Source organism: Mugil cephalus, chromosome 17, assembly GCF_022458985.1.
Source record: "Mugil cephalus isolate CIBA_MC_2020 chromosome 17, CIBA_Mcephalus_1.1, whole genome shotgun sequence".
In the NCBI taxonomy this organism is placed as follows: domain Eukaryota; kingdom Metazoa; phylum Chordata; class Actinopteri; order Mugiliformes; family Mugilidae; genus Mugil; species Mugil cephalus.
This window is the reverse complement of record NC_061786.1, coordinates 13,143,176-13,170,551: the sequence shown is the minus strand read 5'-3', so window position 1 is coordinate 13,170,551 and position 27,376 is coordinate 13,143,176. Positions and strand designations below refer to the sequence as shown.

Genomic DNA, 27,376 nt, shown 5'->3' with positions numbered 1-27,376 from the left:
CATAACATTTCAGCGAGGCTATAATATAATAATTGTAACATATATCATTTCTACCATTGCGTAGCTGGTGTATGGGCATGGGAATGAAGCCTGACGTCAATGGCAGCAACTGACTTTTAAATAAATAATTCCCCTGAATAAAAATATCTTCACTGCTCTAGTGAAGTTTTTACTACAATTTTTTTACTAATCTTAAACTGGGGAAACATCGATCCTACCACTATCAGTTTTCTGATAGTAGTTCCACCGACACGTTTTAAATTTAAACTTACTACGTGAATCTAATTCAAGGCACTTTTCTATAGGGTAACAAAGCTTCAAAGGAGCTAATATATTAGCAATTTGAATGTTTTCTATTGTGATGAAATAGTGGGAACACTGAAAATGTAAAACATATAGTTTTTAATGTGAGTAGTTTCACATTAGCATCAATAACAAGTGATGCATAATGCCAATGTGGTTTATTAGCTTGTTATCAAACTAGTATCCTTACTGTGATGATTCTGTCGTTGGAATTGTAAACTCATTATTCATATTCTCAGATCCAGACATGACTGACTGACAGTTTTGATTATTAAGACATTTGTAAACAACAAACAAAACAAAACGTGAATGTAATTTGAATTCTGAAGCACCATCTTCTGGGATTTACACTCAGTCTTGCAAAACATCATAATTTGAACCACTAGCAAATGAGCCCTATTTCTTTAAATAGCGTTGTAACTTTTCGTACCATGCCTGTTCAGACTGGGCCACAGTAATTCACAATTACGTACTGTGTGTTGCAACTGCCTAGAGACAAAGTACCATACTTGTACAGGAAGTACAAGCAAAAGCAGTAGTAAAAGCAGTAGCTGAACAGCAGACGTCCTCTGAAGACAAAACCCCCACCGAGGATGAAGGCGTACTTCTGTCAAAGCAAAACAACTGCAATTGCAATTTCTTGGTTCCCTTGCGATATGTCAGCCAAATTTGAAACGGGCTAGATCGGATGAATGGCTGTGAAGCAATGAATGCATACAGAGGTTCCTTCACGATTAGTCCCATCTCATGGTTTGCTGTGCCAGTGATCAGTTATTTGTCAATAGGTCACAGGATTGCGTTCATACAATGACATAAACAGTGAATACAGTGATGTAACAGCTCCCGCTGACCTAAGCTTTGCAAAGGGCGTTTCAGGATCAAGACAAAAAATCCCTCTGGTGAAGGCTAGGTCCAAGCTAACGACGCCACTCAATGATCTGCCAAATATTTTCTTGACTGATTATTTTGTCTGTGAAATGTCAGATGATAGCGTTGTGTCAAACAAATGACAGTTTGACCCCTGACGATGCACAGAAATACTTAAGAGGTAAGGTGATGTTTTTCAATTGCCAATTAGTCAGCGTTGGCTCCGAGCCCTCCGTGAGTAAGGCAGGGCAGGTGAGGACAGCTTGGCAAAAATACACTGCAGCGATGCCAACGACTGGCTTCTTCTCCTGAGTTCAGATACATATGTAGGTTTATGTTATTTAAATCTATAGAGATTATTTGAATGCAGGGCAAAACCTTTCTTACTTGGCAGTGAGGGTACTCATCTCCACCAATGCACCAGCGTACCTAAATCATCATTGATTCCTGCATTATAGTTTATTAAGAAAATCTTCGGTAATGGAAATAATTGCGCAACAAACCCCTTTTCAACTGTATTTGTAAAAACATACAGATGGATCCAACAGTCACATTTGTTCAGTCTAGCAGAACAGAGCTCCTTTGAGAAACATCGACCTGAAGTGATTTATTCCAGGTAATGGAAATGTAGCAAAAGGTCTGTTTTTGTACCGTGCTTTTTAACTGCCAGATGTACAGTTGAAGATGTTGCAGTTTCCTAAGGACAAGAGGCAAAGTCACTGCGACAGCTTAAACAGCTGTTGTCCCTTCTTGGTCGGTACTCCTATTTGATGACCTTTGACCTGGGATCCACGTAGTCTCTTGATGAGGCCAGTGTTTTACTGCGGCACTATTCCTCAATTGTTACGTTTGATAACATCATACAAGAAAGTCTTAGTCTGTGAGACATTTTCTTGCACTATTGTCACCAGTTAACCCTTATCTGCAGCTTTATATAATGGCAAGTCATCTTAACAAATCAGTACACAAGAAGATAAATCTAATAAATGATCTAATCTATAGGTCTTCAACAGGGGGTCTGCAACCCCCAGGGGGTCCGCGGAGGTACTACAGGGGGTCGCAAAATCTTTGGTTGATTAGACATTTTGCTATTATTTTTTTAATTTTACTCACAGTTTTTGCCCCGCAATTTACATTTCTTTAAATAAACATTAACATGAATCAAACATATTTTAGTAAAGGGATAAATGGAGGTGGAAGACGTTGTCTTCCAGTCAGCACTTGACTCATTCACTGATACAGGAGCTGTCTCAACAACGTTTCACACAGAGTGCCACACTACCCCTGTCAATCTAAGCCTCCTGCACACAGTAGGCCCCGCCCCCACCACTACTGAGCCAATCACAAGGCTGCATATTACACACTGACTATCTCAGGTTTCCTGCAATTGGCCGAGAGCCTATTTAGTCTCCAGGTGAAATCCCAGAGGCACGCTGCTATATTAGCAGAAGAGAAGCTAACAATGAATAGCATATATAGTTATGTTTATGTTTATGACAGTTGCACGGCCATGAACTGCTGCACATGTTTGAAATAAAAGAAATAAATACTTGAATAGCTTATTATTGAATGCAAAATGCTAATAGTAATGTATATTTATAAATAGCACTAGGCCGAGTTTAATATAGAACACGTATAGTAGGTAGGGGGTCCTTACTTAACCTCTCCATCAGTTTGGGGTCCTTGACCTGAAAAACGTTTAAGATCCCTGCTCTAATCTGATAAATTCTATGTACAAATCTTTCTTCAACAACATGATCTTCTCAGTGGAATAAACTGTATCATAATCTGTTCGGTTGAAGGTTGTTAAAGAATTAACTCACATTATGCAACGTTACTGTAATTCCTTGATTGCACTTCCTCTGTTTCTAAGAGGCTTTTTTTTTTTTTTTTTTATCAGGAGAAGGGGCGGGCAGCTGCGCAGTATACATAATATTGACATGTAACGTAGCTAGAGCATGCACCAGTTCACACTGTGAACCTGTAGAGAGAGCCTGTAGTGACAGGAAATTCATATTTAATTCCACCAACAGGAAAATTTCATGGTAAAACAGCAGTCTTAACGACACCCTGTGAAGCAGGTAGAATCTGTCGCATGAAGGGCAATAAGACGAAATAACTCTTAACCGCGACCACACAGAGTCAGCCCGCAACACCCTACACCATGTCCTCTTGCAGGAAATAAGCAGCCTTGTATCACCTATTTTCAAACCTCTACATACCAGACTGAAGATAATGAGATGGGAAACATCAGTGGAAAATTGAGAAATAAGCTCCTCTCCTTTCCCAGAAAGTGAGAGAGAGAGATGCAGGGCCAACAGCTGATTAGATTATCCTGCTGGGACTGTGGCGAGGCTTCAGGCTGTGGCTGCCACACCGCCACTCACCTCAGCTGCCCTCTCAGCCGTCTCCCATCCTCCCTCTTTCCCAGGCTCGTGGCCCGGTCCCTGCAGAGTAACACCTCCCCCTGTAGGATCAAGGCGAGGACATCAACCCAGAAACCTCGAATGCCTGGCTGAATTTAAATGGAGGCTCCTGAGGTGAGAAAAATGCCGCAGCACACGTTCTGGGTGTCTCACATATATTATTTCTATTTTCCTGTTGTTCGCTGCGGATGAAATCGTGTTGTTTGTAGGACAATGGGTGCAAGATAAACGGTGTGTGTTCTACACCTCCCATGTTGCGGTTTTTCTCTCGTAAAAGCTTAACTATGAGATTAAAAAGTACATCATGCGGTATGAACACTAATATCGTTTTAAATAGGTTAGTGTGTGCTGTGTGTGCTAATCTTCCAGTTTCCCCATCTGATTAACAAACACGGACTACTGCCACCTGCTGGTGAGAAGCGTTATGTCCTCTTTCTTGCACGTTTGAGTACAAACACATTAGTTAGACCCTGTATGTTTAATTAGCGTGTGCTGTGAGGGGCAAAATTACAAAATGTGCAAGTTACTGCAAATCCTGCTTTGTTTTCTGGCTCATATTCTGGCTGCATTAGCGTGACCGTTATCCGCCTGGCAAGAAACAAAGATAAGAAACCACAGCAACTTACATCAGTGCTACAGGGAAACATGTGGGTGTATTAATCTAGTAGGACTCAAGGTCTGCTTTAAACCCAGGTTTTATTTTTCCTATCACTGTGCACCCTCACCTTTTTTGCTTCCTGGGATGTGGAATTATCATTATGAAAAGTTGTTTTTCCGCCATCTAACATTTCCACCACCTGGGAAAACCTATAGCTACTAGTGAAAATAAAAGTCATTTCTCCTTTGCGTCCAGTGGCGGGCGAACGAGGGGCAGCGAGCCGTTACAATCAAACAAAACAAAAAAATGACTTGTGTGTCGTCGCTTTAAGACCAAACGTCGCTTTTCCTATTTGAGAGCGTGTTCAGTGTTACAAGCACCAGCCTTTTTACGACGAAGTCATGAAAAGAATAATTGTGTGTTAGGGCGTCTTTTAACCAGAGGGCAGAAGAATAAAAACCAGGTGCACTAAACCTTGTCATGTTTTATAACGGTTCCCGCCAGTCAATGTAAAGACCTCACAAGACCTGTGTCCCAGTTGTGTAAGTCATCGCACATTCAAGACATGACGGCGCGGCGAAGCCCCAAGATGCACGGTTGGACGCTGTCCATTACAGAACAATGAAGACATTCAGAGCTAAGTGAGTCTCTTTGATAACATCAGTTTCACTCCTACTTCACATAGGTCCAAGTGCATAAAAGGAATAAACAACAGTAGACAGAAACTCACACGGCCTGGTTGGTGAAAAAGTCGTCTGGTTCTCATGGGAGACAACAAATATTAAAGATCTGAAGTCAGAGCTGCCATCATCCTCATATAGAATGTCGTTTTAACTTGTTTTTCTCAAGCTTTTCTGGCCCTGCGATGCATTTAGTTGATGGTCCACAGACGTTTAAACTACTGGGTATGAAATTGCTGTAAAAGCTATATGATGAGGGCGGGAGGAAGCTCTTGGCTCGTCCTGGAACAACAGCTGAACATTTTGTCCCGGTGACGTCTGTTCCCGTTCCTCTATCACCTGTGAGATAAAGGCAAAGTGAGAGACAAATAATCGTTAAATGCAAATTTAGGTGAAAAGTAGCTGAGCTGCTGAGTCACAGGCAGGTAGCGCCTTTAATGAACGCCTTATCTGCACATTGGAATGGCAACAGCAGACACAGATCACTTTGTTTGGTTATTTTCCTTTACATTTAATGTAGTTCTACTTTCAATTTTTACCACATCAAATTTGCATTTTTGCTTAGACTCAATTATTTACACTTTCATTTTACCCAAAATGGACAAAATGTGATGGTTTTACTTACTTTACCTACTTTATTAACAGAATTGGAACTGCAGCACGTTTGTATTTTGTGTATATAAACCCAGAAGAATTCTGCTCATCTTTGCAGATAGATAGATAGATAGATAGATAGATAGATAGATAGATAGATAGATAGATAGCGGGGAAATGTAACAATTTGTCTATGCGCTGCCTGTAGCGGTTGCTGGCAGACTGTCACGTTCCAGATGGTGGCAGGTTTCCCTTCCAGCAGTCTGTCAGCGCTGGCTCGGAGCCACCCGTGAGTAAGGTAGGGCAGGTGAGGACAGCTTGGCAGCGATACAGCGCAATACACAATCCCAGAAGATGCTGTGGGATTTCAGAGAGCAGGCTGGGTTTTTGACCTGGATCGGTTTGTGTGTTCAGTTCCTCAAAGGTATGAGGCAGCCTTTTCAAGTGTCTTTTTTTTTTTCTTTTTGTAAAAAGTGTTAGTTCTGCTTCCTCATTAAGATTGACTGCGGCAAATGCCTTCACGTCTTTAGTGTATATTTACTTGTGGTTCTTTTTTTTGTCATTTCATATACAAATCTTGTATTTTATTTTATTTCATCTTGTACTTTATTTGCCTATACAATTTTATTTTATTTTGTGTATTTTGCCTATAATATTTTACAAACCAGTGGGTTCGTAAGTCTTTTTTTTTTTTTTTTTACGTGCAACTGAGCTACTGTGACCAAGCAATTTCCCTTGTGGATCAAGAGTCTATCTAAGTCTAAGTCCAGCGATGCTCCAATATTCCGAACTATATGTGAGGAAAGAAAACACCAAAGCACCAGCACTCCCACGGGTAGATGTAAGTGCAGCACATATTGCATAGATAATTAGGCCCATGGGGTTGGTGTGCAAGCAATAAAACTATCAAGAGAGCTGTCAAAAAAAACCCCAAAAAAAACAAACAAAAAACACAGGCATCAGAGGAACCACAGACCACGATGATGCACTGGAACCACGCAGCTGCTTTGTAACTGCCCGGTCATGTCAGAGGCTGGTAGGGCGCACTCTCGACGATTCTGCTCGTAAGAAAACAAGCTGACACCCCTGGCTGCAGGTTCGCGTCAGGTCGCGGTTAATAGGCAGAAAGACGGGTAGAAATTGCTGCGATTATCTGTCCTTATTACTGCGGTCACAGTACATTAAAGCTCTCTGCACCAGGCATCAGAGGAACACGCCGGAGTTTATTTTTTCCTTTTTGCGGTATTATGTTGACATATGACTCCGTATCATCACATCTGAGCTTGTAACTCTATATCATCTGGATATAATTGTAATTTCGCTGTTTGGCATAAACCTGCAATTTCCTGAAGTCTGCCCAGGACTCAGAGCGGGATTACACGCAGCAGTGGCATGCTTGTATAAGTTGATGTGTGTTTTAGTATGTAATCACTGTACTTACTGTTGTATGTGTTTTTAACCCACTTTCATTATGTGTTTGTTATTATGACACGATCCACTTTGTATCTGTTAGGGTTGTTTTTGTCTGCAGCGTTTTATGCGACTAACTTCCCCACGTTTCTCTTGGAGATGGGGTTTCCAGACTCAGCGGGGTCTGTCGAGGTATTTGCGCGTTTTCTTGCACATGAATAATTCGACGGACCACGTTACGCTGATCATTATTCAGCAGAACAAAAAGGCATCAGTTGGACAATGAATAATTCACGTTGGCAAAGCTGCATTCCGAACAAGTGAAATGATACAACGCAGAAAAAAAAGGACTGACGTAAAAGTGCCGATTATATTATTTAAAATGGCATTATAAGATTGTTAATACTGCATGGCAGCTTGTTAATAGTTAAAAGAAAAAGGTGAACCTGGGGTGTTGTGAGATCATCAGAGAAATATGAATAAACAGTTGTGTTCCTGTAATGTTTTAGTAAAATATCGATTTTTTTTTTTTTGACATGAAATGAAAACACAACGTGATCTGTTCACAGACACATCGACGCCTGAGATTTGATCCAGACGACGCACTCCTTTATGCGAGATGTCAGAAGACAAAAGGGTCAGAAACTGCTGCTTTATTCTTTAACGACGAGCTGTGGTTAAGAAACTTGTTATGTTATGTGTTGCATAAAATCTTCACCTTAAAAGTAACTATGAAAAAAAGGTGTGAATGGCACATACAACATTTCCCACTAGTGGAGAGCAATTATAAAATGGCATAAAATGTGAGCATGCATCTAAAACTTGTACTTAAATACACTACTCGAGCAAATGTATTAAGTTAATTTCCACCCATCCAAGAATAAAAATGTTCAAGTGTTATCAAAGTTCTGCTTATCACATCTTCTCTCAAAGAATAAAGCGAGTCCACAGAATTGGGGCTTCAGACCAGCTGTGTGTTGGGGTGATTTTCCAGGTCAGGGTCAGCTCAGGACGGGGCCAACAGAACTTTCCGAAATGTTTCTAGGAAACAACAAATCTGGTCTGTTTTCCCTGAAATCATCCTCTTCCGAATTAAAAAACAAACAAAAAAAACACTTGTTTACAAGTGGCACTTCCGCTCATCAATCCTTTGTGACTCCTTCACCTTGTGTTGCATCACGGTTTAATACTGTCTCTGCACCGGTTTGTCTGGGTGATAAGCTAGTGGAGCCAACTGTCGCAGGGACACAAGACAGGAGAACAGACACGGTGCCATCACCCGGACAGGAAGTAATCCATTTAAACGTGTAGTTGGAATTAAAAACAGGGATCCTTTTTCCTCTCCTCATCTTCGCCGCAGGAAGACGTTTTACAGTCGCTCTCTCAAATGCATTAAACTGAAGACACAAAGAGTATGATGCACACGAGCGGGATTTGTCCCTCTGATTGGATTTGATTAAGCTGTCTGTCCGTTTTTCATTTTTGTATTAACAAATAAACTCATGAAGAGCCTTTAAAAATGGTCAAAACATAATAAAATAAATTTTGCAAATACAGTGACACTGATGTGGGAAATGCATAAATATAAGGAGCAAGACGGAGAACGGTTCAAGTGTGTTTTTACATTATTTGGCACTAAAACCGCTGAAGGTTAGGACATCCGCTTGATGCGTTTTCCTACTGTTGTTTACAGATTGTTTCATCAGACTGGAGGATACTTCTCCAAGAAGTAAGATCTTTGTCCACGTATGCAGCCTAAAACCGACGTCTGTCTGTCTGTTGTGTGGCAGGTTTGGAGACTTGCCGAGCCCAGGCTTTCAGGTTACGTGGAAGTCAGACTCATTTTAAAGATGGATATAGGTCTGTTTTTACCTATTTCCTTCCAGTGCCTTCGCGGGGCCTTTTTTTTTGGCTGTTGTCCTGGGATGCAGTTCGTACGTTTCATGCCAAAGTACGTTCATCCCTCCGAGACAGAACGAGTCTCCTTCCTAAGCGGTGCGATGGCTGTGTGGTCCCGTGGTATTCATGCCTTCGTGGTATTGTTTGTGCCGATAAATGTGGTACCTTCAGGCATTTGGAAATTCCTCCAAAAGATGAGCCAGACTTTGTCTTTTTTTTTTTTCTTTTGCGGTTGTTGCTGATTTCTTTTAAAATGGTTTGATTTGAAAGAGGTATTGAGCATATTGTGCATTTAACTCTTTAACACATTTATCGGGACGCTGTTGTTTTCACAGTAGATTAAAACTAATTAAATAATGAATCATACAAAACACAATGAATGTAAATTAGGCCACAGGCCACCTGATATACTTAAAAAAATATTAAAATGAGCTATAATATTTAAATACTACCTACTATTCTATAATAATGATAATAATGATGAATTAATATAATAGTATTTGAAGCTTAAACAGCGTCTGAGCCATTTTGCGTCATACTTTTTGTACAGATTTGTCTGATACATATTGTTACTGACATAAAGTTTGGAATTTTCACTGTAACAGCATTTTTTAACTGTCCTGTTACCACTTTCACAAAGAATACTCTCATGCCTCTGAATAAAGATTAGTCTGACTGGTCATACAGTTTGGTTTTGTTGTTGGTGCTCTAACAAAAGTCGTCATTGACAAATGTTCGCCCTAAACCACGCACGAAAATAGCATCGCCCCTGCCGGGGTGATTTCGCAGCAAACACAAGTGGATGTCACAAGTCACGGCGCCTCTGGAAAGCCCGTGGAACTATTTCATCACGGTGAACATGGGGATTTTATCAATGTTAAATAAATAATTAAATGAACTGCAGTTGGTAAATGTCCTGTTATCTGGCTCCCCCTTGTGTCCAAAAGAGTTCACCACCAAAACGTCAACTGTTTCCCATCGCCACTGTGTTAAACCAAACAAGAATAATAATAATGATGCAATCAAAAGTTACATTTTCTGTGTGGTATAGTTTTTTTTTTAAAACTTAACTCCATCATGTAAAGATATGTTTTCATGTGTTAGAAAGGACATATAGCAAACAATCTTCTAATTTTAGTCAAAAAGTAATCCACAGACAAAGTAATTCACGTGAAATTAATGAGTAATTAAATGGGCATTCGTAACAGCTTTGTGGAGGGTCGCAGGGTGGTTGGAGCCTATCCCAGCTACACAGACGGGTACACCCTGAACACGTGGCCAGTCTATCGTAGACTTATATGAACATGTGATGCCTTAATCATAAGGGTGTGTCAAATCAAAAGTCAGCTCCCGGAAACAAACCACAGTGATCACCACTTCCGTCACGGGCAAAAGTCCATGAGCAGACAGCAGCCAAGGAGCCTCTACCGGGTGATTTCATTCTAATATTAAACCCCCTGAGACCCAAAGGTTTAGTTTGCAATGCATTTTTAATTTCTCCAAGATATTTAGGATTAGTAAAACCTAAGAAGTATAAAAACTCTGAACACATTATCTTTTATAGTTTTTTGGGGAAAAAAATCCTCATATGTGGACACAGGGATTATTTCATTGTGTAATACAATGAAATGTACAAATCTATTTCAATACTTGAGCATTGCTGTGCAAAAACAGGATTGCAAACAATTAAGCCCAGATGTCCTCAAATGAGTACTGGCTAATTAGCGATGTTGAAGCTGTTAAATTTGCACATCAAGTCAAACTAGAAGAGTAAAAGCATTAATAAACAAGTTTCAACCGTAAAACTTGATGAGGCTTTGTACCTTGTCCACTTTTGTCCTGTGGCCGGCTTTAGAATGAATGAATGTATTGACCTTTTGCTACCACTAGGTTTCGGAAGCAGAATAAGCTGCAACAAATCTAAAACTTAATGTCCCCATATGAGGACGCAGGGTCACAGGAGGTTAAACACACCATCCTTTGTTTTTATTGTTTTAATTTGGGGTTAAGTCTGTTCTTCCCTAAACTTGTTAAAACAGCACCGAGAGGTGATGAATACAATCAGCCAGTTTATGTCATAAAGATCAGTGAAGATTTACTTTTAATTCTTAACCAAATAGTTGGACACCTGTTGCGATCCTCTCCGACACACCGCCCCAGTTTAATCAGCAACCACACAATAGACACGAGGGATACTAATATGTGCTTTTGCATTGGCACACATAAGCCCAAGGAACGGTAACGTGTGTCTCAATGCTTTGCATTGGCACACACAGTAATCTCTTTATTTAATGTATAGTTTTACACCACTAAAGACAGTGATAGGAGCACACAATGGGCATGAACATTTTTTTTCAGTTATTTAGAGGAGTGAGGAAACTTTGCAGATTTAAATAATAAAAATAATGTTCCTAAACCTTCATGCTGCTGAAAAATAAGACGGTATGTGCCAGATCGACTTCTTTCACTTGCTATTGATGTTTTATTCTGTACAGAGGGACAATTTGTACAAAATTAATCTAGATATATAACACTACATGAAACAAGGTAAATCATATATACAATATTAAATGAATCATATAGTACAGGTCACATACAAAAGGACACTTTAAGTTATCATGTTTTGGAAATAATATGTTAAAATTAAAAGATCTGCAAAGATCCTGCAGAAAAAGAACAAGCCACCGAATCACTTTTTTTTCCTTTTTTTTTTTTTTTAAATCATCTCTCATTATTGTGGGTGGCTCGTTGTTCAGCACTAAGAAGAAACCTCCAACATGTCTGACTTATAACTCATAAAACATCTCTCCCAGCAAGCAGGACTGTTTCATAAACGCAATGACCTCAACAACAGAAATCGGTTGATTTGGTGAATGGCATTCCTCCAGGGTAAAAGGTACATGTTTAACATGGTAGTTTTAATTTACATCTTTTTGCATTCAAGCAAATACAGTATTAATACAGTTAACAAGCCAAGTCACAATGTCAGTTTATTTTCAGCATCTGGCATTTCTGTGGCCACTTCGCACCAGTCTGTTCCAGCACTGGTCGCTCTGAACGGCCCAAAAAGAGAGAGAGAGAGAGAGAGAAAAAAAGAAAACCTGACATCCACACTACTTACCTCCAGACAATACAAAGAAAATACAACACATCAAATATGAGGAAATCTAGCAGACCTGCTTAGTTTAAACAATGGTACTGACGTTGGTGTAAGGTAGCAACAGAACATGTTGCACCTTTACATTTTTTTGGACGTTTTTTTGGTAGTGCTCATCACGTAATTTAGTGTACTCAGCCTTCCACGTCAGCCTGTTAACAACTACTAGCTCTTATATTCAACATGTTCTATTTCTGATTCATTACGAGGATCTAAACGCGTTCGTAGCTTATAGAAACGGAATGAGCAAATGTTTTAACTTAGTCACGCTGTTAAAAAACCAACAGTGTGCAGAACTTTTTTTTTTTTAAGCTGTTGCAACAAACCTGCACCTTCTATTCAACATTAAAACAAAACAAAACAAAGAAAAACTCACCTTATATTTTCAGTATTTCTATTCAGAAGGCAGCCGTTTCATGCATCTGACTCCTCAGTCAAGGAGTTTGCAAAAACACAGGGAGCAAACCCACAGCGTTCATTCAGGTTCATCTGGAGCTACTAAACTAAAATGCAGTAAGTACCATTGTTTGAACCGTCTACGTCTACTGCCGCAGCCTGGTTTTTAAATATTGCCAATGAACATAAGGAAGCAAGCATATAAAAAGAGCGGCATATGGCACAAAACAATAAAACGGAAAGTGTCAAGGTGTCCACAGGACAACTTCCCCTTTCCTCGCCATCTTTCCTGGACATTGCAAGGCTAAGAACAGGCCTCAGTTTGGTCTTTTGTGTGTGTGCTAACAAAAAAACAAAGCAAAAAATCTTTCAGTGACCGCTAACAAAAGGCAGGTGTCCCTGTTAAAGTCACAGATAAAAACAAGAAACGAACATAAAGAACGCAACAGTCTTGGCACTGACAAGATGTCTGTTAGAGCAAAAATAAAGAAAACATACAACAGATGACAGAAAATGTCTTTCATCCGAACAACAGGCAGGGCTTGTTTTTTTGTTCCCTTTGAGAAAAGAAAACCGAGAAGAGACCAAGACGAGACGATCCTTAGACAGTGAGTCAGCCAGTTCCTATGTTTCCATGTCCGATCCATTGTGAACACTCTCGAGAAGGAATGAAGGACCTGCGTTGTGCTGTCTGTACTCCCAGGTTCCACATTTACAGTGAGTGCGTGAGTGGGGTAAGGGGTGGAAAATAAAAAAAAAGGAAAAGGTGACAGATGAGGGAAAACGGTCGGAAAACACAAACGAACACACTCCTCTTCAAATAAAGAAAAAAAAAAACCTGAGAATGCAGAAATCTGAGGGAGGTGGACACAGGGTTTCTGCACTGGGGGCAGCAGGAATGAAGGAGGACTAAAGAGGAATAACGATGCCGGAAAGAAGGGTGGAAAGCCCGGCGTGGGTCGCCAGTGTGGCCGAAGAAGAAGATGTCCATGTCTGTTGGGGGTATAGGAGGGAGGAGGAGGGGAGGGGAGGAGGAGGAGGAGGGGGCAGTTGGACCAAGAGCCGGCAGATGGTGGAACCTAGAGTCCGTCGTGGGTGGTCAACATGTCTTCAGCTCTGCGGTGGGACTCCAAGGCTTTTGTGGTGTAGATATCCTGAGGCAACTCAGACTTGCGTCGCACCATGGGCCGCTCCTTCCGCTGTTCATGCTGCAACTGTTGGGACGGAGGGAGAGGGGAGAGGTAAAACTCTGTCTCACCTTTCTAATCAAGACAGGAAGGCTTTAAATGAAATATGAGACAATCCTGGATACATTTATAGAGCCCTGAAGTTTTCAATAGTCACCAAATACGACACTGTATCAAGTAACAATCATGTATTTTAGACAATTTATCAATGGGTATTTTATCACATATTTACTATTTATATAATACTGAACACTTGGGGGCTCCATACTGAGACAACATGCTGGGAGAAGCAAGCAAAAAAAAAAAGAAGAAATCTTGATCCCATTCAGTTGTTTGTTCTGCACATGTTTTTTTTGCCTAACTACATCAAATATACAGTAAATATAATAATAATATAATCATTGGGCTGCAGGCAGCTTTAATTAGGCAATTTTACAAGCTCGTCTACCAATATATCGAGGGATTGTAAGAGAAAACGATGAACAGAGACAGAGAGAAAGCCAGGTTTACCTGAGTTGCGCCCTCCTCAACTGTCTTTTTTAACCTCTGAACATCTTCTATCAAACGGACATCCGTCTCCATTGCTACAGGACTATTGAGGTCAGAGGAATCAACATACATAGAGAACTACGTTGAAAAGAAAAGGAAAACAAAAAAAAAACACAAAAGGATGGAGAAAAGACTTTCAGTCGCATGCAAAGAAGAATTTATCATAAAAGGTCCTGAACTAACTCATGATGTGTATAGAGGCTGAGTCTATTCTACTGCTGAGAATTAGATGTTTGATGATTGGAGGGTTGTTTGTGTGTCAAATGATTTTTTTATGATGACAACCTGAATGTTTTATTCATCATTAAAAATGTTAAATCTGGTGCACGTGTTAAAGACAGTCTGGGGACGATGCTTTCTAGCTTGTTGAAAGTTAAAAGATGACAAAACTGAAACCACAAAACAGACTCTGATGTTTCCCCCTCTGTCTTGCAGGCAGTTGTTTTAGCTAAGCTAAGCTAAGCTAAGCTAAGCTAAGCTAAGCTAAGCTAAGCTAAGCTAAGCGCCTGCTAGCATAGCTTGAGGTTTAGCATAAAAATGCAATGTCCGTATCAAAGTTGATCTAACTCTCAGGAAGAAAGACATCAGATTTATTGAAATGTCTTTCTTCTCCTAATTAAATGCTTCACTAAAGCCACACCACAATGTGCTTCAGTAACACTGCACAAGTGTTAAATGCTATAATTAGTTTTCAGTAAGATTTAAAGCTTTATTATAATTACTTTACAAATGAATCAATGTTAGCCTTACTTTTAAATATATCTGATTCACCCATTTACTACAACCACTTATTAAAATCTTCTTTCCATCTCTACCTGCAGTGTGATTTGAGAAACACAAACGTTTTAATTGGGTTTATGAACAAATAGAATCTACGCAAATGTAAACAGGAGAAGAGTGAGAGGGAACGACCAACGACAAAATTAACTTACAGGAAACACAAGACACTTAAAAGTCCAGGTTGTAGGTATTTGGACAGTTATTCTTTTCTGTGATTCAGATTTTGAAGTTTGGCGCATGGAGTTTGAAATAATGGACGCTACAGTTTTAAAAAGGGTCAAAAATGTAGGTAAAAAAAATAAAATCACATTATGGAGAAAACCCTTCACGTGGATCTTCATTAGAATTAATTTTGACCAATTTGACTAATTGAGCTCTGTGTGCATGTTTTAGATTATTGTCCTGCTTTATATATATAAAAAATAAACCTTTTAAGTCCTTTTTTCTAAATGTGAGCACAAAGATTGATCCAACTGTACTCATTATCGTCCTCTCCACTTGCACATAGTCAACTCAACGATTCCAATCAGCTGAGATGAAAAAATGAATCACGATGCCCTTTTTAAACAGCAGAGAGCGAAGTCTAGTTTGCGTTCACTTGACTGACATAATGTGTCACTACGTGTTTGATGTTGTACGTCACGGTCAGGTATTCAGGCGGGACAAGATGTGCTGATCTTGTTTAAAAACACAAAACAAACAAAACAAAAAAAAAACAGGTAAATCCCAACCTAGGAACACATGCGAGTCTTAGTTTATCTATTATTCATTCAGTTATTTTGATGTATGTTTACACAAGCTCAGAAAAATAAAAAGGGATTCTCTTTTATTTGTTAACGAGAAAATATAATTTGTAGTTTTTATGTTTATATGTTTTTTTAAATGCGCATTCATTGCATAGTTTGTGTGTTGAAGTTACATCCTGCCTCAGAAATGTGTTTTTGTCTGAGAAATAATTAAAGGAATCTTAAGTTACTCATAATGTGCCTGTGAGCTATTTCTGTTCGTGAGAAAATCATATCATTAATCCACTAGAAATCGCATCGTTTCATCCCTAGTCACGTCCATTAAATCTAACCTCTACTGTCAACCAACTAAGTTGTGACACACAAATACCTAAGAAACATGGTCCAAGAAAAATGTCCACTGACATTTGAACCCTTAAAAAGCAGCAGTGGCCACTTTAAAGGTTAACAGGAGAAGGCAATCTGATTGGTTGATGCGTCACCTCATCATTGACCTGCAGGGAGTCGGAGGCTTCATATCAGCGGCTTCTACTTACTAACTACCTACGTAGCTTGTTGCATCTCTTTCAACACTTGCGTGCCTTGAACTCGTGTACTCAAATCGAAATGAAGATTTGACAGTCAACTGTAGTATTGTACTAATACTTACAATCTGGACTTTCTTATGTTTATAGCTCTACACACAATCACACACTTAAAGTGAGAGGAAAAAACAGTAAACGGCTGCTCTCGCTCACCTGTGGATTTGACTTGGCGAGGTTCTCGATCTTGATCCAAGCCTCCTCGCGTTCTTTTGACTTCGCCTTCTCTCTGTCAAACAGAGAACCAACGCTCTCGTCACCAATCTGTTCCACCTCAAATCCGCCTCAACGCAACAAGGCCGATGGCAATAATTACGCATCACAATAACATATATGTACACGGGTCCATTAACTGAGCGCATACTTGTTTTTCTCGGCCCTGAACTGCTGTGTGCAATCATCAAAGAGCTTCTGGTTCATCTCCATGAAAAGCTTCAGAGCGTTGTAGATGAGGCCGTGGATGGTCCTGTGAACACAAAAGCAGGTGAATATGAAATCTTTAAACACAAAAATCATTACTGTAAAAGGTCAGTTTCGCCCCCTGAGCAATAAACCTAAAACAATACAACAGATTGACGACACAATTAAAACATTAACATCTGACACCTAGAAAGTAGTTTGAGGATTTCCATTCAGACAAAATAATAATGATAATAAAAAGGACAAACTGTATGTTTTGCCACTTTAAGTACATTTTATTTTGGATACAGCAGCTGAAATTGATGTATTTAACTAACTAAAGATGCTCCATTAAAGAAGGCATAAAGTATCTACGCAGATGTACAATCAGGAGACCATCGCTATCATTAGAGTACATTCTGTGTCCAGGTGCAAGTATCTACACACACTTGAGACCAGCATCAGACGGGTGTAAACCACTTACTTGTTCCAGTGGGTCTTGGAGTTGCGGTACAGAGCGGGGAACATGATGGGCAGAATCTTGGCCGCGTTGTCGCTGATCAGACTCATGATGTACTCGTTGTTCCAGTAGTACAGAGCTCTCTCTGCCACCTGCAGACGGCACACGTTTTGCATCGCAGTCAGGAGATGCGCTCGACGCGTCGACGCGCGGTTATGAAACGAGGTTAGGGTCGTACCTGGAAGTGTGGGCTGGAGACACACTTGGCCAGCTGTCTGAAGAGCGGCTCCTGCACCTTGACAAACTCAGACGGCTCGATGACGTCCAGGATCTCCTCCAGCTCGTTCAGGAACATCACCTCCTTAGGACTGTGAGTCTTCGGCCAGTACTTTAGTAGAGCCATTACCACCTGTTGGGATGATGGAGGATAACGCTGAGCGGACAAATATGAGCTTTGGAGGTAGAAATTATTATTATTTTTTATTTCACATACCGGCTCAGTTAGAGTGCTGTCCTTTTCCAAAAACTGCACCACGCAGTAGGCCAGCTGCAAAACACAAACAATCATTAAGCTGCCAAAAGTATTTTAATTCAAGCACAAGCAGACTAAAGGTTAACGCGGCAGGGGACACGCTGTGCCTGAGGGACGGACTACCGGCTGAAACATGCAACACCAGTTTTTTTTTTTTTTTTTTTTTTTTTTAACAGAATGACCTGCTGCTGCTGCCATGAAAAGAGGAGGCGGGAACTCAAAGCAGGTTTGGACTCGAACATTTAAATAGGTTTTCAAAGGAAAAGCTGTGAATAATATATGTGCTACACTTGTCTTTCCAGACAGCCTTGCAGCTCAACGGTCTCATGGTTCATTTAACGCTTCGCTACAACGTACCTGTGGATGGTAGACACTGAGTGATTTGACTTTGTGCAGAGGCAATAAAACCTTCAACAGGAAAATCTTGTGCTCTTCTTTTAGTGGTAAGGCAAATCCATTGATTATGCTGTTAAAAAAAGAAAAGAAAAGTCATCAGAATATGTTTTAACTTAACAGGATATTTAAATATTTCTCAGAGCTAGCTGCTGTAGCTAATGCTCGTACCTTCCAAGTATTTCCAGTAGTTCAGCTATACCATTATGGTGTTCTGTCTCATAGATAAACCTGGAAGAACAAATGATTCACACGTTGAGCATTTATCTCCCTTTAGCGTGTTTAAACACAAGCAGAGCTGCGTGAGAACGGCACCGACCTATAGAAAATGTTATTGATCTGTTTTCTGATGTACGCTCTCAGCCCCAGGAACTTTCCGTAAATCCTGTGGAGGGTGGTTTTCAGGAAGTCTCTCTCTCTGGGATCCTCGCTGTCGAATAGTTCTAGGAGCTGCAACGCGAGAGACGCACATGTCATAATCCAGAAGAGAAAACCGTTTTGCAACAGTTGTGTCTTTCGGGGAATTATTACGCAATCTGTTCTAAAAAAGAAAAACAAAAGAGGAGGGGGTCGGCCGGTGGGTGAGGGGGTGGGGGAGCTCTCTTACCTGCATAACAAATTTCTGGTCGATGTATTTCTTCGCTATGTTGGGCTGAAAGTCAGGGGATTCTAAAAACCTAAGGAAAAATTCATAGACGAGCTGCAAGAGATTGAAAACACAAAGAAGAAGAAATGGGTGAATGCTAGAAAGAACTGAAGCAAAAAGACAAAAAAAAAAAGAGAAGCTGATATGGAGATGAGGTATTTTACAGTGTCCACAAGCTGATAAAGATGTGTAGACTTGTGGAGACTTTAAACTCCCAAGTTCCCTTTTTTTTTTTTTCTATCGTTTTCATTTTTACACACATTAAATTAAAAAATGTCAGCCTTTTCATTCACACTCCACCATAGTTCGGGGTTACTAAAAACTTTTATGAAAACTTTCCTGGGTGAAGATAATCAGAAACTGTTGAAGAAAACTTGTGCGGTGTCAAAGTGTGCGCTCTTATCTCCTCCGTTCACATGAAACCGCTCTAGTGCCAACCAGGCCAGCAGAAATTTTTACGTGCAGTCATTTTTTCACAATTGAGGAACGGAGGATTGTGAATGAGTGCATGAGGTCACTACTATATAATCTATTTATACCCAGTAACAGCCTTTTTTTAATGCTTCAGAGCAGCCAACATGCTTTTATGGTAGTTTTACTGCTGTGTTTTGGTTTCAGTTGCAGCTTTGTTTTTGCGTTGTCATTTAAAAAATGAAGGAGGAAATCCCCTATTTTAAAAAAAAAAACAGCAGCTAGGAATAAGCAGACAAGCATTTTTCTTTAACTTCTATACGCTGTGTTGCAAATGAGTGAATGATAAAGATGTCAACCTGGAGGTGAGGCCACGCAGCTTCAAGCGTCGGTTCGTCCTCTTCGGGATCAAACTCTGCTCCAGTTGGGTTGGAAGATGGAGGCAACGTTCTGAACATGTTCACAGCAAACTGTGAGGAGAGGAGAGGAGATGATTCTGTCAGTGTTTGTGGGACCGGGACTGTTTACTGTTTACGGAAACAACCGTTTGTGCTTTGGTTCGCCCGCAGTGCGAACTTATGAATGCGAGTTAATGAAAACATCTATTTAAAAGCGGACAAACGCTGACAACGTCTCTACCCAGAACGAGTTGCAAGAGATTTTCAGAAATTAAAAAAGAAAAATAAAACATGCAGCTTGACCCAAAAATAATTTTTCTTTTTTAGGTTAATGTTAACTTTGTCCTTGCTACTGGCCTCCGAGGGTTTGGCCCACAATAATCCGAGTGTCTTGTGTTTCTGGTCTCTCGCAGTGTCAACTGACTCCCCTGTGGGCTGCTGTTCCCTGCCAGGCAGATCATGGGACAGTGCAGGTGGCCTACTAATACACTGGAAGCCTTGTTTGAAAAAGACAAGCTACAAGGTAGATAGACCTTCCGCGGGCTGTGCTGCACTTCAGCCCATAACAGGCTGTGAAGGACTAACTCCGCAGTGAAAACTGGAAATAGAAATGTCACGATGGTGAAAAGATACGAGGAGGATTCCTACTAAGATTAGAGCGTTTCAACGGGCTTATCACGCTGGGATGAGATGTGAGGAGAACGTCTATCGTCGTGATAATCTTGTTTTACTTTAGTTTATCTCTTGTTGATGTACAAGTGCTATGAAACGAGATAAAAGCCATTTTTCTTCAATTAATTCCAGACAGAAGGAGTGTGGCGTGTGGGAAATGTAAAATGCATCATTGTGTCTGATTGTGTCACGAAGTCCCCGGATAGAAAGAATATGATATAAATGTGTTGGTTGAATCAAATGGCAATACAATCTTTTACAATCAGATGCTTTTCCCCATTCACAACTGGTTTACTTAAGAAAAAATCTAAATTTCCAGACCAGAATTCTTGACAAACATCTGAATGAATGGGTGCTACTTATTGCAGCTGCATCTATTATCAAAAAAAAAAAAACCTCCTGAAACAATCAACTATTCTGCTTCTTTTCCATATTTCCAACCTCAACCCAGCACGGTCCTGCATCCGAAGCTCGTCCATACTCCCGGCCTCAAGTTTCACCCTCATCTCGAGCACCAACCACAAACTTAAACCCCCCTCGGCTCTACTGACCATGTGCACCACCTCCGGGTAGATCGGCTCCGTGATGACATTCCTGTTGTGGGTGATGTACTCCACCATCTCGCTCAGAGCCGCCCTCTTCACTTCCTTCCATTTCAGGTCACTCAGCGGGTCGGACAGGAAGTCGAAGAGAACGCAGCACTGTCGCAGCTTCTGGATGAAGAGCTTCTCCTGCTCAGGAGGGGCCACATCTATACAAAAAAAAAGAAAAGAAAGAAATATAGTGAGATTATAGTGAGATGAGAAAGAGTTCGGGGTCAACTGAAAGAGATTTGGAGGGGTAACTGGCTTGCAAAGTGGTGACGGTATCATATAAAAGGATGAGAATATAAGAGAATGAAGCAGTGGTTAAAGAGTGAGGGGTCACACGATAATGGAGGGGGCGGCTTAACTGTCAGTTTGAAACAGCAAAAGAAATATGAGGCAACAAGAGAGTGATGGAGATGGCAAATGAGTCATAAAGACGCGTAAAGAAAGGCTGAGATGCTGGAGCTCAGGGGGAGGATAGCGACACAGCAGAGCGGAGGAGAAGAGGCAGGATGGAGAGCGATTTGGGAACTAGGTGAACGGTCAGTCTAGCCTTTTCACACACACGCTGAGAGAGAGAGAGCGAGGGGGGGAAAAAAGAGATATATTTATAAAGAAAACCTAGCTTCCCCGTTTTCCTCCGTTTCCACGCGAGCGCCCAAGAGCACAAGCTTCTAAACAAACAGTACCTGCCAGAGCGAGCGCTTCACACATGACAACACAAGGAGGAAACGAGTGTTTTCGATTCTCCGAATTCCTACCTGCCTGTGTGTCGCAGCAGTGACTGTCGCAGCAATAACACAAAACGGCGCCGTAATTACAGCCGTGAGACACAACTTTGATGTTTCTCTCTCTTTGTCGCGTTTAATGCTGCTTTTGAGAGTCATGATTGAAGAACGAGTTTCGCATGTCGCGGGCGTCCCGGTGACGGCCGCTGGTAAACAAGGCGAAACCGACTCTGTGCAAACAACATCACACCCACTATTACACAGCAGCTTATTTAACAAAACATGAGACGTATGTGAGCGCTGGAGGAGCAGGTGGCCGTTTTCTTCTGGACGGAGCCATCGCTAGTTGTTTCCTCCTTCATGCTAAGCTAACCAAGTGCTTAACTTGCCAAACAGACACAGCAGTGTCTGCAAGTGAATATCAGTTAGCTCTGCTAAGAAAAAGGTACTTTCTCCCTTCACTGAGCCACGTTTCATTCTGCATAAGCGGCAAAAAAAACCCCCAAAAAACTGGCAAAGCCCACAGCGCCGATGTATTTCTTTTGCTAAACTCAGGTGGGGCCCATTTACAGATGGGAGCAGCTGCGTGCGACACAGATAGGTGGTCTGTCAGATCAAGATGCTCTCATTTGGCTTCTAGTGATTCACTCTGCATCAGCAAAACGCACTTTAAATGCGGTTAGCGTGCTAGACTCATATCCATCTATGCTTCATTAGCGTCTCTGGTGGGAGGAGGTATTCTGTATCTGATAGAAGATAAGAGTGTATATACAGCATCACACCCTATACAGACAAAGAACATGACGCATCTTAAGGTTGAACCTTTGCTGTATCACTGCACCAAGAACTGTCTCATACGAGCAGATCACCCCTCGACATCAACTCCAACTCTTAATAGTGCCGTTCTAAAAATAATACCCATTCAAAAGTTGAGAGTTTATCCACTGTTCCTGCTGTTAGACCCTGCACTTCATGCACCAGAGAATTCCCAATCTGTAAGAGTGTGTGGCTTTAACTGTGAGCTGAAAGTTTGGACACAGTCTGCTAGGTATGAGTGATAACTATGTACCGCCAAAAACAACCCCCACGATGAGACTCCGCCATCTCGCGATAAATGTGATAAAGGAAAGGTTATGGCGTAGACGGGTGCAACGTCCTCCACATCCTCGCAGCCATATCTCACCTACCGATAACGCGGAGCTGGTTCGGATATCATGAGGTGGAGCAAACTTGTCCCATATGCAAGGCTTTCCAAAAAGAAAAGATAATGGCTAAGGATAGCAACGCCACCTCAAGTACAACCGCGAGCCAGAGTACGGCGACAGACAGGAAATGCATCAGGAGCCACATCTTCTGGTAAATTAAGGTGACCACACGCCCCCGGTTTCTGGGGGACAGTCCCCGGTTTCGATGACCTGGCCCTGGCTGAAGCTGTAACCGAAGAAGACTACAACAGCAGTTATTACGGAGGCCGGTCGCACTGCTGACATGACATTACAGACATTAGCAGTTTCAAAATGAGTAAATGTTAAAATAAATGAAACCATATTTGTCCCCGTTTCTTCATTTCATCTTGATAACATCGTATTCTTTTTTTTTTTTCTCCGAGCTGTAAATGTCCCCGGATTCATTCCAGAAATCTGGTCACCTTACGGTAAATTAAAATTAAAGACCCATTCAGTCAGTCTGTTCCGCACAATAAACAAAGCAAGCGATGGAAAGACAGAAGAAAAGGGATTGCATTTTGCCGGCTGAAGACATGTTTTCTTTTTCACATCACAGACTTGTCTGATTAGTCACTAGTTTTCTCCACAAATTCCTACTTTTGTGGAGAAAAGCTTATTTGACTATAGCTGGTCAGTATCATCTTAGGGCTCTCGAGACAGAATGTAGAGACATGTTGAATGAAAAACACGGATTGGAATTAGAATATTTTTTATCTTTATCGCTAGAATGAAAAAAATGTATCGTGGTGCATTTTTTTAGCCCATCTCACCCACCGTCATGTGCACTGTCTACACATGACAGTGCGGTCGCTGCCATCAAGGTATATGAGGTGCATGGGAGGCAAATACACCAGAGGACAATAACAATCCCATTCTTCTTCCATGGATGACTGCAGTGTAACCAATTACTGAGAAAAGCAAATTAGGCTTGAGACAAATTGTGATTTATGAATTTGGTCGCAGGCCTCAAATGAGGAACACGTACAAATAATAACCAACTGTTAAGGACAAGCTGAGCACTGCAACGCGGAGACATGAATGCATATATAATCAAATTATTCTAAATTTAGTCTTTGTGTTAAATGTTTGTCCCCTTTTTTTTTTTTTTTTTTAATTTAAGACCGATATTTTTATCCACCAGTGGCTGGGTGTTTGATACAGGCACTCAGACGTACGTAAGAGGCGGCTAAATCCTTTTACTCATGCCCTAATTTCTGTGAATGTACACAAAGAGTGACAAAGCGCGCAGAATGGAGGGCACATGCACGGACACACAAACACAGAGAGGGTGTCTGACAGTCTCGCAAACACGCAGGTTCTAGGTAAGAAGAGAGATCTGCTATTCAGACATAATGGAGACTTGGACCAGACACGCACACGTGCGCCACACACACACACACTTCTGCAGTGTCAGTTTCAAGTTGGCCAATTTATCTTGATGACAGCGAGAGGCTGAGAAATCCAGAGGAGAGGGCAAGCGTGTGAGCTGCCATCATCGGCCGCTTCCATGAAGATTTGACGAGAGGGAAAACACCATGAATGAGTCAGACGTTCACCATGAAAATGAGTAGGCACCGTGCTCCAAAGTTGACGGAGCAGGACTCAGAATGAGGCCCATTAGGTGAACTGATGCGCGGACGTTTAAACGGTGAAGAAGGATTAAATCAGCGTTATCTTTGTCATGCCAATCTCTTTAACAGGGGGTTTGTGTCGCAACACATCCTGCAACATATCCCGGCTGCAGTGGGACATGAAGCTTGACTGGAATGTGCTGCCATGTCTTGCACCCCTGACCACGTCAGACTAGTGTTGCTCCCATTACATAAGCGTGTAGCCCTGTGTTATGAAGTTTCTGTACGCTCCTAAACACCAAGCAGGTTGTTGTGTAACAGATAAAAAAGGCCTAGTGTTGTGGTCCCAATTTGATATTAATTGCAGTGTGACTTCTATTGATGAGGTGGCTTTAGGTGGGGGAACACGCACGTCCACACACACACACACACACACACGACTGGAGAACAGAGGAAGATTTAAGGAAGATAAAGAGCAGTCACTCTCTCTACAAATGGGTCAGATGAACAGCTGCTCGCCTGGAGTTCGAACCGCTTTGGCAATCTGCTCCATCGACAGTGTGTCATGATCAATGTAAACATTGAGCGAACGCTATTTATAGCCGCGTACAGAAAAAGTGTGTCACCAATTTTGAAAAGCGTATGAGCGACCAGTCTGACGACGTTCATTGATTAAAACCATTTTAGAAGCATTATAAAAAGCGGCAGCCGAGCGCGCATCTGGGACATGGACTGTAGACGTGGGCCGAGGCCTGGGAGCGGTTAAATGCGTGCGCCGTCGCTACACTTGAGGCACGTTTGTAGTCGCAAGTTGGTGCTTCGCGGCGTTATTAAAATGACGAGTTGCATTAACAGGAAATTAAAATTTTTCTTTTAAACTGTTTAAGCTCTTAAAAGTTTGATTCGTGCTTGTGAATACAGATATGAAAGCATCCAAAGCGTCCTGAGTGCTGCTGCTTCGGGATCCACAGGCGAATTTGAAGGCGGTTGAGCATTTATAACAACATGTGTAGTATGTATATAGTTGAGATAATTTGCCTGAATCAACAAAACGTGAATGCTAGTTTTTAAGTCTACACCCGAGACCGTATAATCCCAGTTTTCCCACGGGCGCGAGCGCACACGAGAAGCAGAAACCACTCAAAAAAAAAGACATCCAGCGACACATTCGTGTGCCGGCTACAGACGTTCGACTGATGATTGAGACTCACGAGGGGGAGAGAGTCCAAGGCAGAGAGGGTCCGATTGTTCCCCTACACTGAGTTGTCATTCAAGGCAGTCGCCTCTGTGGCTCAATAGAGTGTAATCAATAATTGCCCAAGGCTTCATCTAACGCTTGGGCTGCATCCCGAGTACAGTGGTAACAGGCTGGGCCTTTTCAAACATGACTGAGTTCATTGTACACACACACACACACACACACACACACTAAGAGGCCGAGGCCGGCGTTCGCTGGAATCGTGAAATGATGCAAGATGCAAGTTATTGACAGAACTGCTATGCTGGAAATGACGTGCACTTCTCAGACTCTCAGGACTAAAAAAAAAAAAAGAAAATACATAAAATTAAACTGTCAAAATATGAATGAGCATGTCACTCATAGGACTGTAACTAGGGTAAGGGGACTGCAGAGCTGTCTACAGCCTACACACTATGACCAATTTGAACCCAGATGAACTGGAGTGTGACAGAAAATGCTGGACCGGGATAGAGCCGCTCGGAGGGAGGTGAAGAGACGACAGACAGTATTTGTTTAGCTTTAATTACGGGCTGCTGCACGCGCAAGAAAAAAAAAAGAAGAAACAATTACACAAAAACAAAGTACTATAGTCATACAAAAACTAAGGAGAAGACCCTTCCCTGGGCTATGACCTCACTTCCTTTGACATCACTAGCTCGGCGGGGGGATGGGCAGAGAGCAGCTAGCTAGTAAAACCAGATTTTTATGCAGCTCCCGTGTCTCGTCAATGCACACGAGCCGCACAAAACACAACTCCTCACCTCCCCGGCGAACAAATAAAAGCTGCTGTCCGAAATTAACAAACAAGTGCGCTCTCCCCGACGCCTGAATGCTGACTAACCGAGCGGCTACCAGAGGAAGGGGAGCTCAGAAACACACACACACACAGCTCTCCTCCTAATTCCCTGGGACGATACAGGAAGAATAATTTGTCCTTACGTACCTCTGAAGTGCATAAGAGCCACCGGCTGAAAAGGCCCATTGGAATTGGGTGCATCCACAACCATCCTGTCTCCAGATTTATTGCATGTCAACATCTAAACCTCAACCAGGAAGGCGATCCACTCAGGGCGAGAGGCCAGCCTCCATTTTAGCACAAAAGCAGATCAGAAAATGAAGCTCTCTGCCGCTGGAGGGAACTGGCTAGTTAGTGACGTAAGCAGCGGCGGAGCTCTCCGATTGGCCGGCCGTGCTGTGGGAGAAGGGCGGTGATTGGTCGAGAGGGTGGGCAGTGGGCGGGACATGCGCAGGAATTTTTAGGTCCGGCTCCTCCTCCCGATCTGACGCTCTGCAAGCAAGTCAGGCCCTGCCACAGATCTTAGATCAGATTGACTTAAGGCTTTTGCACAGTTCAGCCATTAGCGTGGCTTTCAGCATAATCTGACTTAGGATAAGCAGCTGGAAATAACTATTCAGCGTGCTGCTTAGAGGGAGAGAGAGGAAGAGAGAGAGGCCCCGGACTGGATCTTCAAAGTCTTTCATTGTTTCCTCCTGTCATCTCTGCTCAGGATTTTATCAAAAGGAGTGGAAAAGAGGGTCAGAAGGGGGCCTCAAGTCTTTGGGTTCAATGAAGAACAGAGACTAGAAGAAACCACATGAGAGCTGAGGACTTTGCTTGTCTTCAGTAAGAAGAGACCTCCAGTGCACAAGACGAAACACCGTGTTTGTACAATAATAACATTAATCGGCCACCTTCACCGGGTTCACATAATGCACTTTGCGAGAGGCTTTTTTATGAGTCACACACGGTCCGGAGCAACAGGAGAATATGCTGCGTTAGCACTGTGAGCGACGTCCTCGGTGTGCTTAGCGAAATTAGCTCATTCGCATCTTCTATAACTGCTTGTCCTCTGGTGGATGGCAGGGAGGGAGGGAACCGGCTGGATAGGGGGGACAGGTCGCCGGTGTATTGCAGGACTAACACAGAGAGGCAGACAACC

General features: G+C 41.9%; 1 protein-coding gene and 1 long non-coding RNA gene across 5 annotated transcripts in view; one reads left to right on the top strand and one right to left on the bottom strand.

Annotated features, from left to right (window-relative positions):
• LOC125023285 overlaps positions 1-9,682 on the top strand; it is a 34,054-nt gene extending 24,372 nt beyond the window's left edge. Inside the window, exons 2-3 of one of the 2 annotated variants that reach the window (XR_007114569.1) lie at positions 3,602-3,710; positions 8,572-9,682. This is a non-coding gene — a long non-coding RNA (uncharacterized LOC125023285). Of the gene's footprint in view, positions 1-3,601; positions 3,711-7,447; positions 8,370-8,571 lie in introns of those variants that run through there. The other variant, XR_007114568.1, reaches the window with a different exon arrangement.
• Positions 9,683-11,231: 1,549 nt separating this feature from the next.
• Positions 11,232-26,568, bottom strand: ppp2r5ca (protein phosphatase 2, regulatory subunit B', gamma a). 3 transcript variants are annotated; one of them, XM_047610623.1, is made up of 14 exons: positions 26,380-26,568; positions 20,636-20,835; positions 19,374-19,484; positions 18,565-18,657; positions 18,277-18,407; positions 18,129-18,188; positions 17,922-18,030; positions 17,526-17,579; positions 17,271-17,441; positions 17,057-17,184; positions 16,538-16,639; positions 16,330-16,402; positions 14,028-14,144; positions 11,232-13,544 (listed from the first exon to the last, which is right to left on the bottom strand). In XM_047610623.1, exons 1-14 carry the CDS (start codon positions 26,471-26,473, stop codon positions 13,410-13,412), a joined length of 1,578 nt encoding a protein of 525 aa, XP_047466579.1. In that variant the 5' UTR covers positions 26,474-26,568; the 3' UTR covers positions 11,232-13,409. The 3 variants fall into 3 exon arrangements, with proteins under 3 accessions (XP_047466579.1, XP_047466580.1, XP_047466581.1); XM_047610624.1 differs by lacking the exon at positions 14,028-14,144 and having other exon boundaries at positions 26,380-26,567; XM_047610625.1 differs by lacking the exon at positions 26,380-26,568 and having other exon boundaries at positions 20,526-20,654.
• Positions 26,569-27,376: the final 808 nt, after the last annotated feature.

Excerpts from the sequence above, each read along its gene's own strand:
- ppp2r5ca (XM_047610623.1), bottom strand. The coding sequence starts at position 26,473 with ATGTTGACATGCAATAAATCTGGAGACAGGATGGTTGTGGATGCACCC. Across the intron at positions 20,836-26,379 it reads GGCTCTTATGCACTTCAGAG|ATGTGGCCCCTCCTGAGCAG; the intron begins GTACGTAAGGAC and ends TTTTTTGTATAG. Across the intron at positions 18,658-19,373 it reads CTGCGTGGCCTCACCTCCAG|CTCGTCTATGAATTTTTCCT; the intron begins GTTGACATCTTT and ends AATCTCTTGCAG.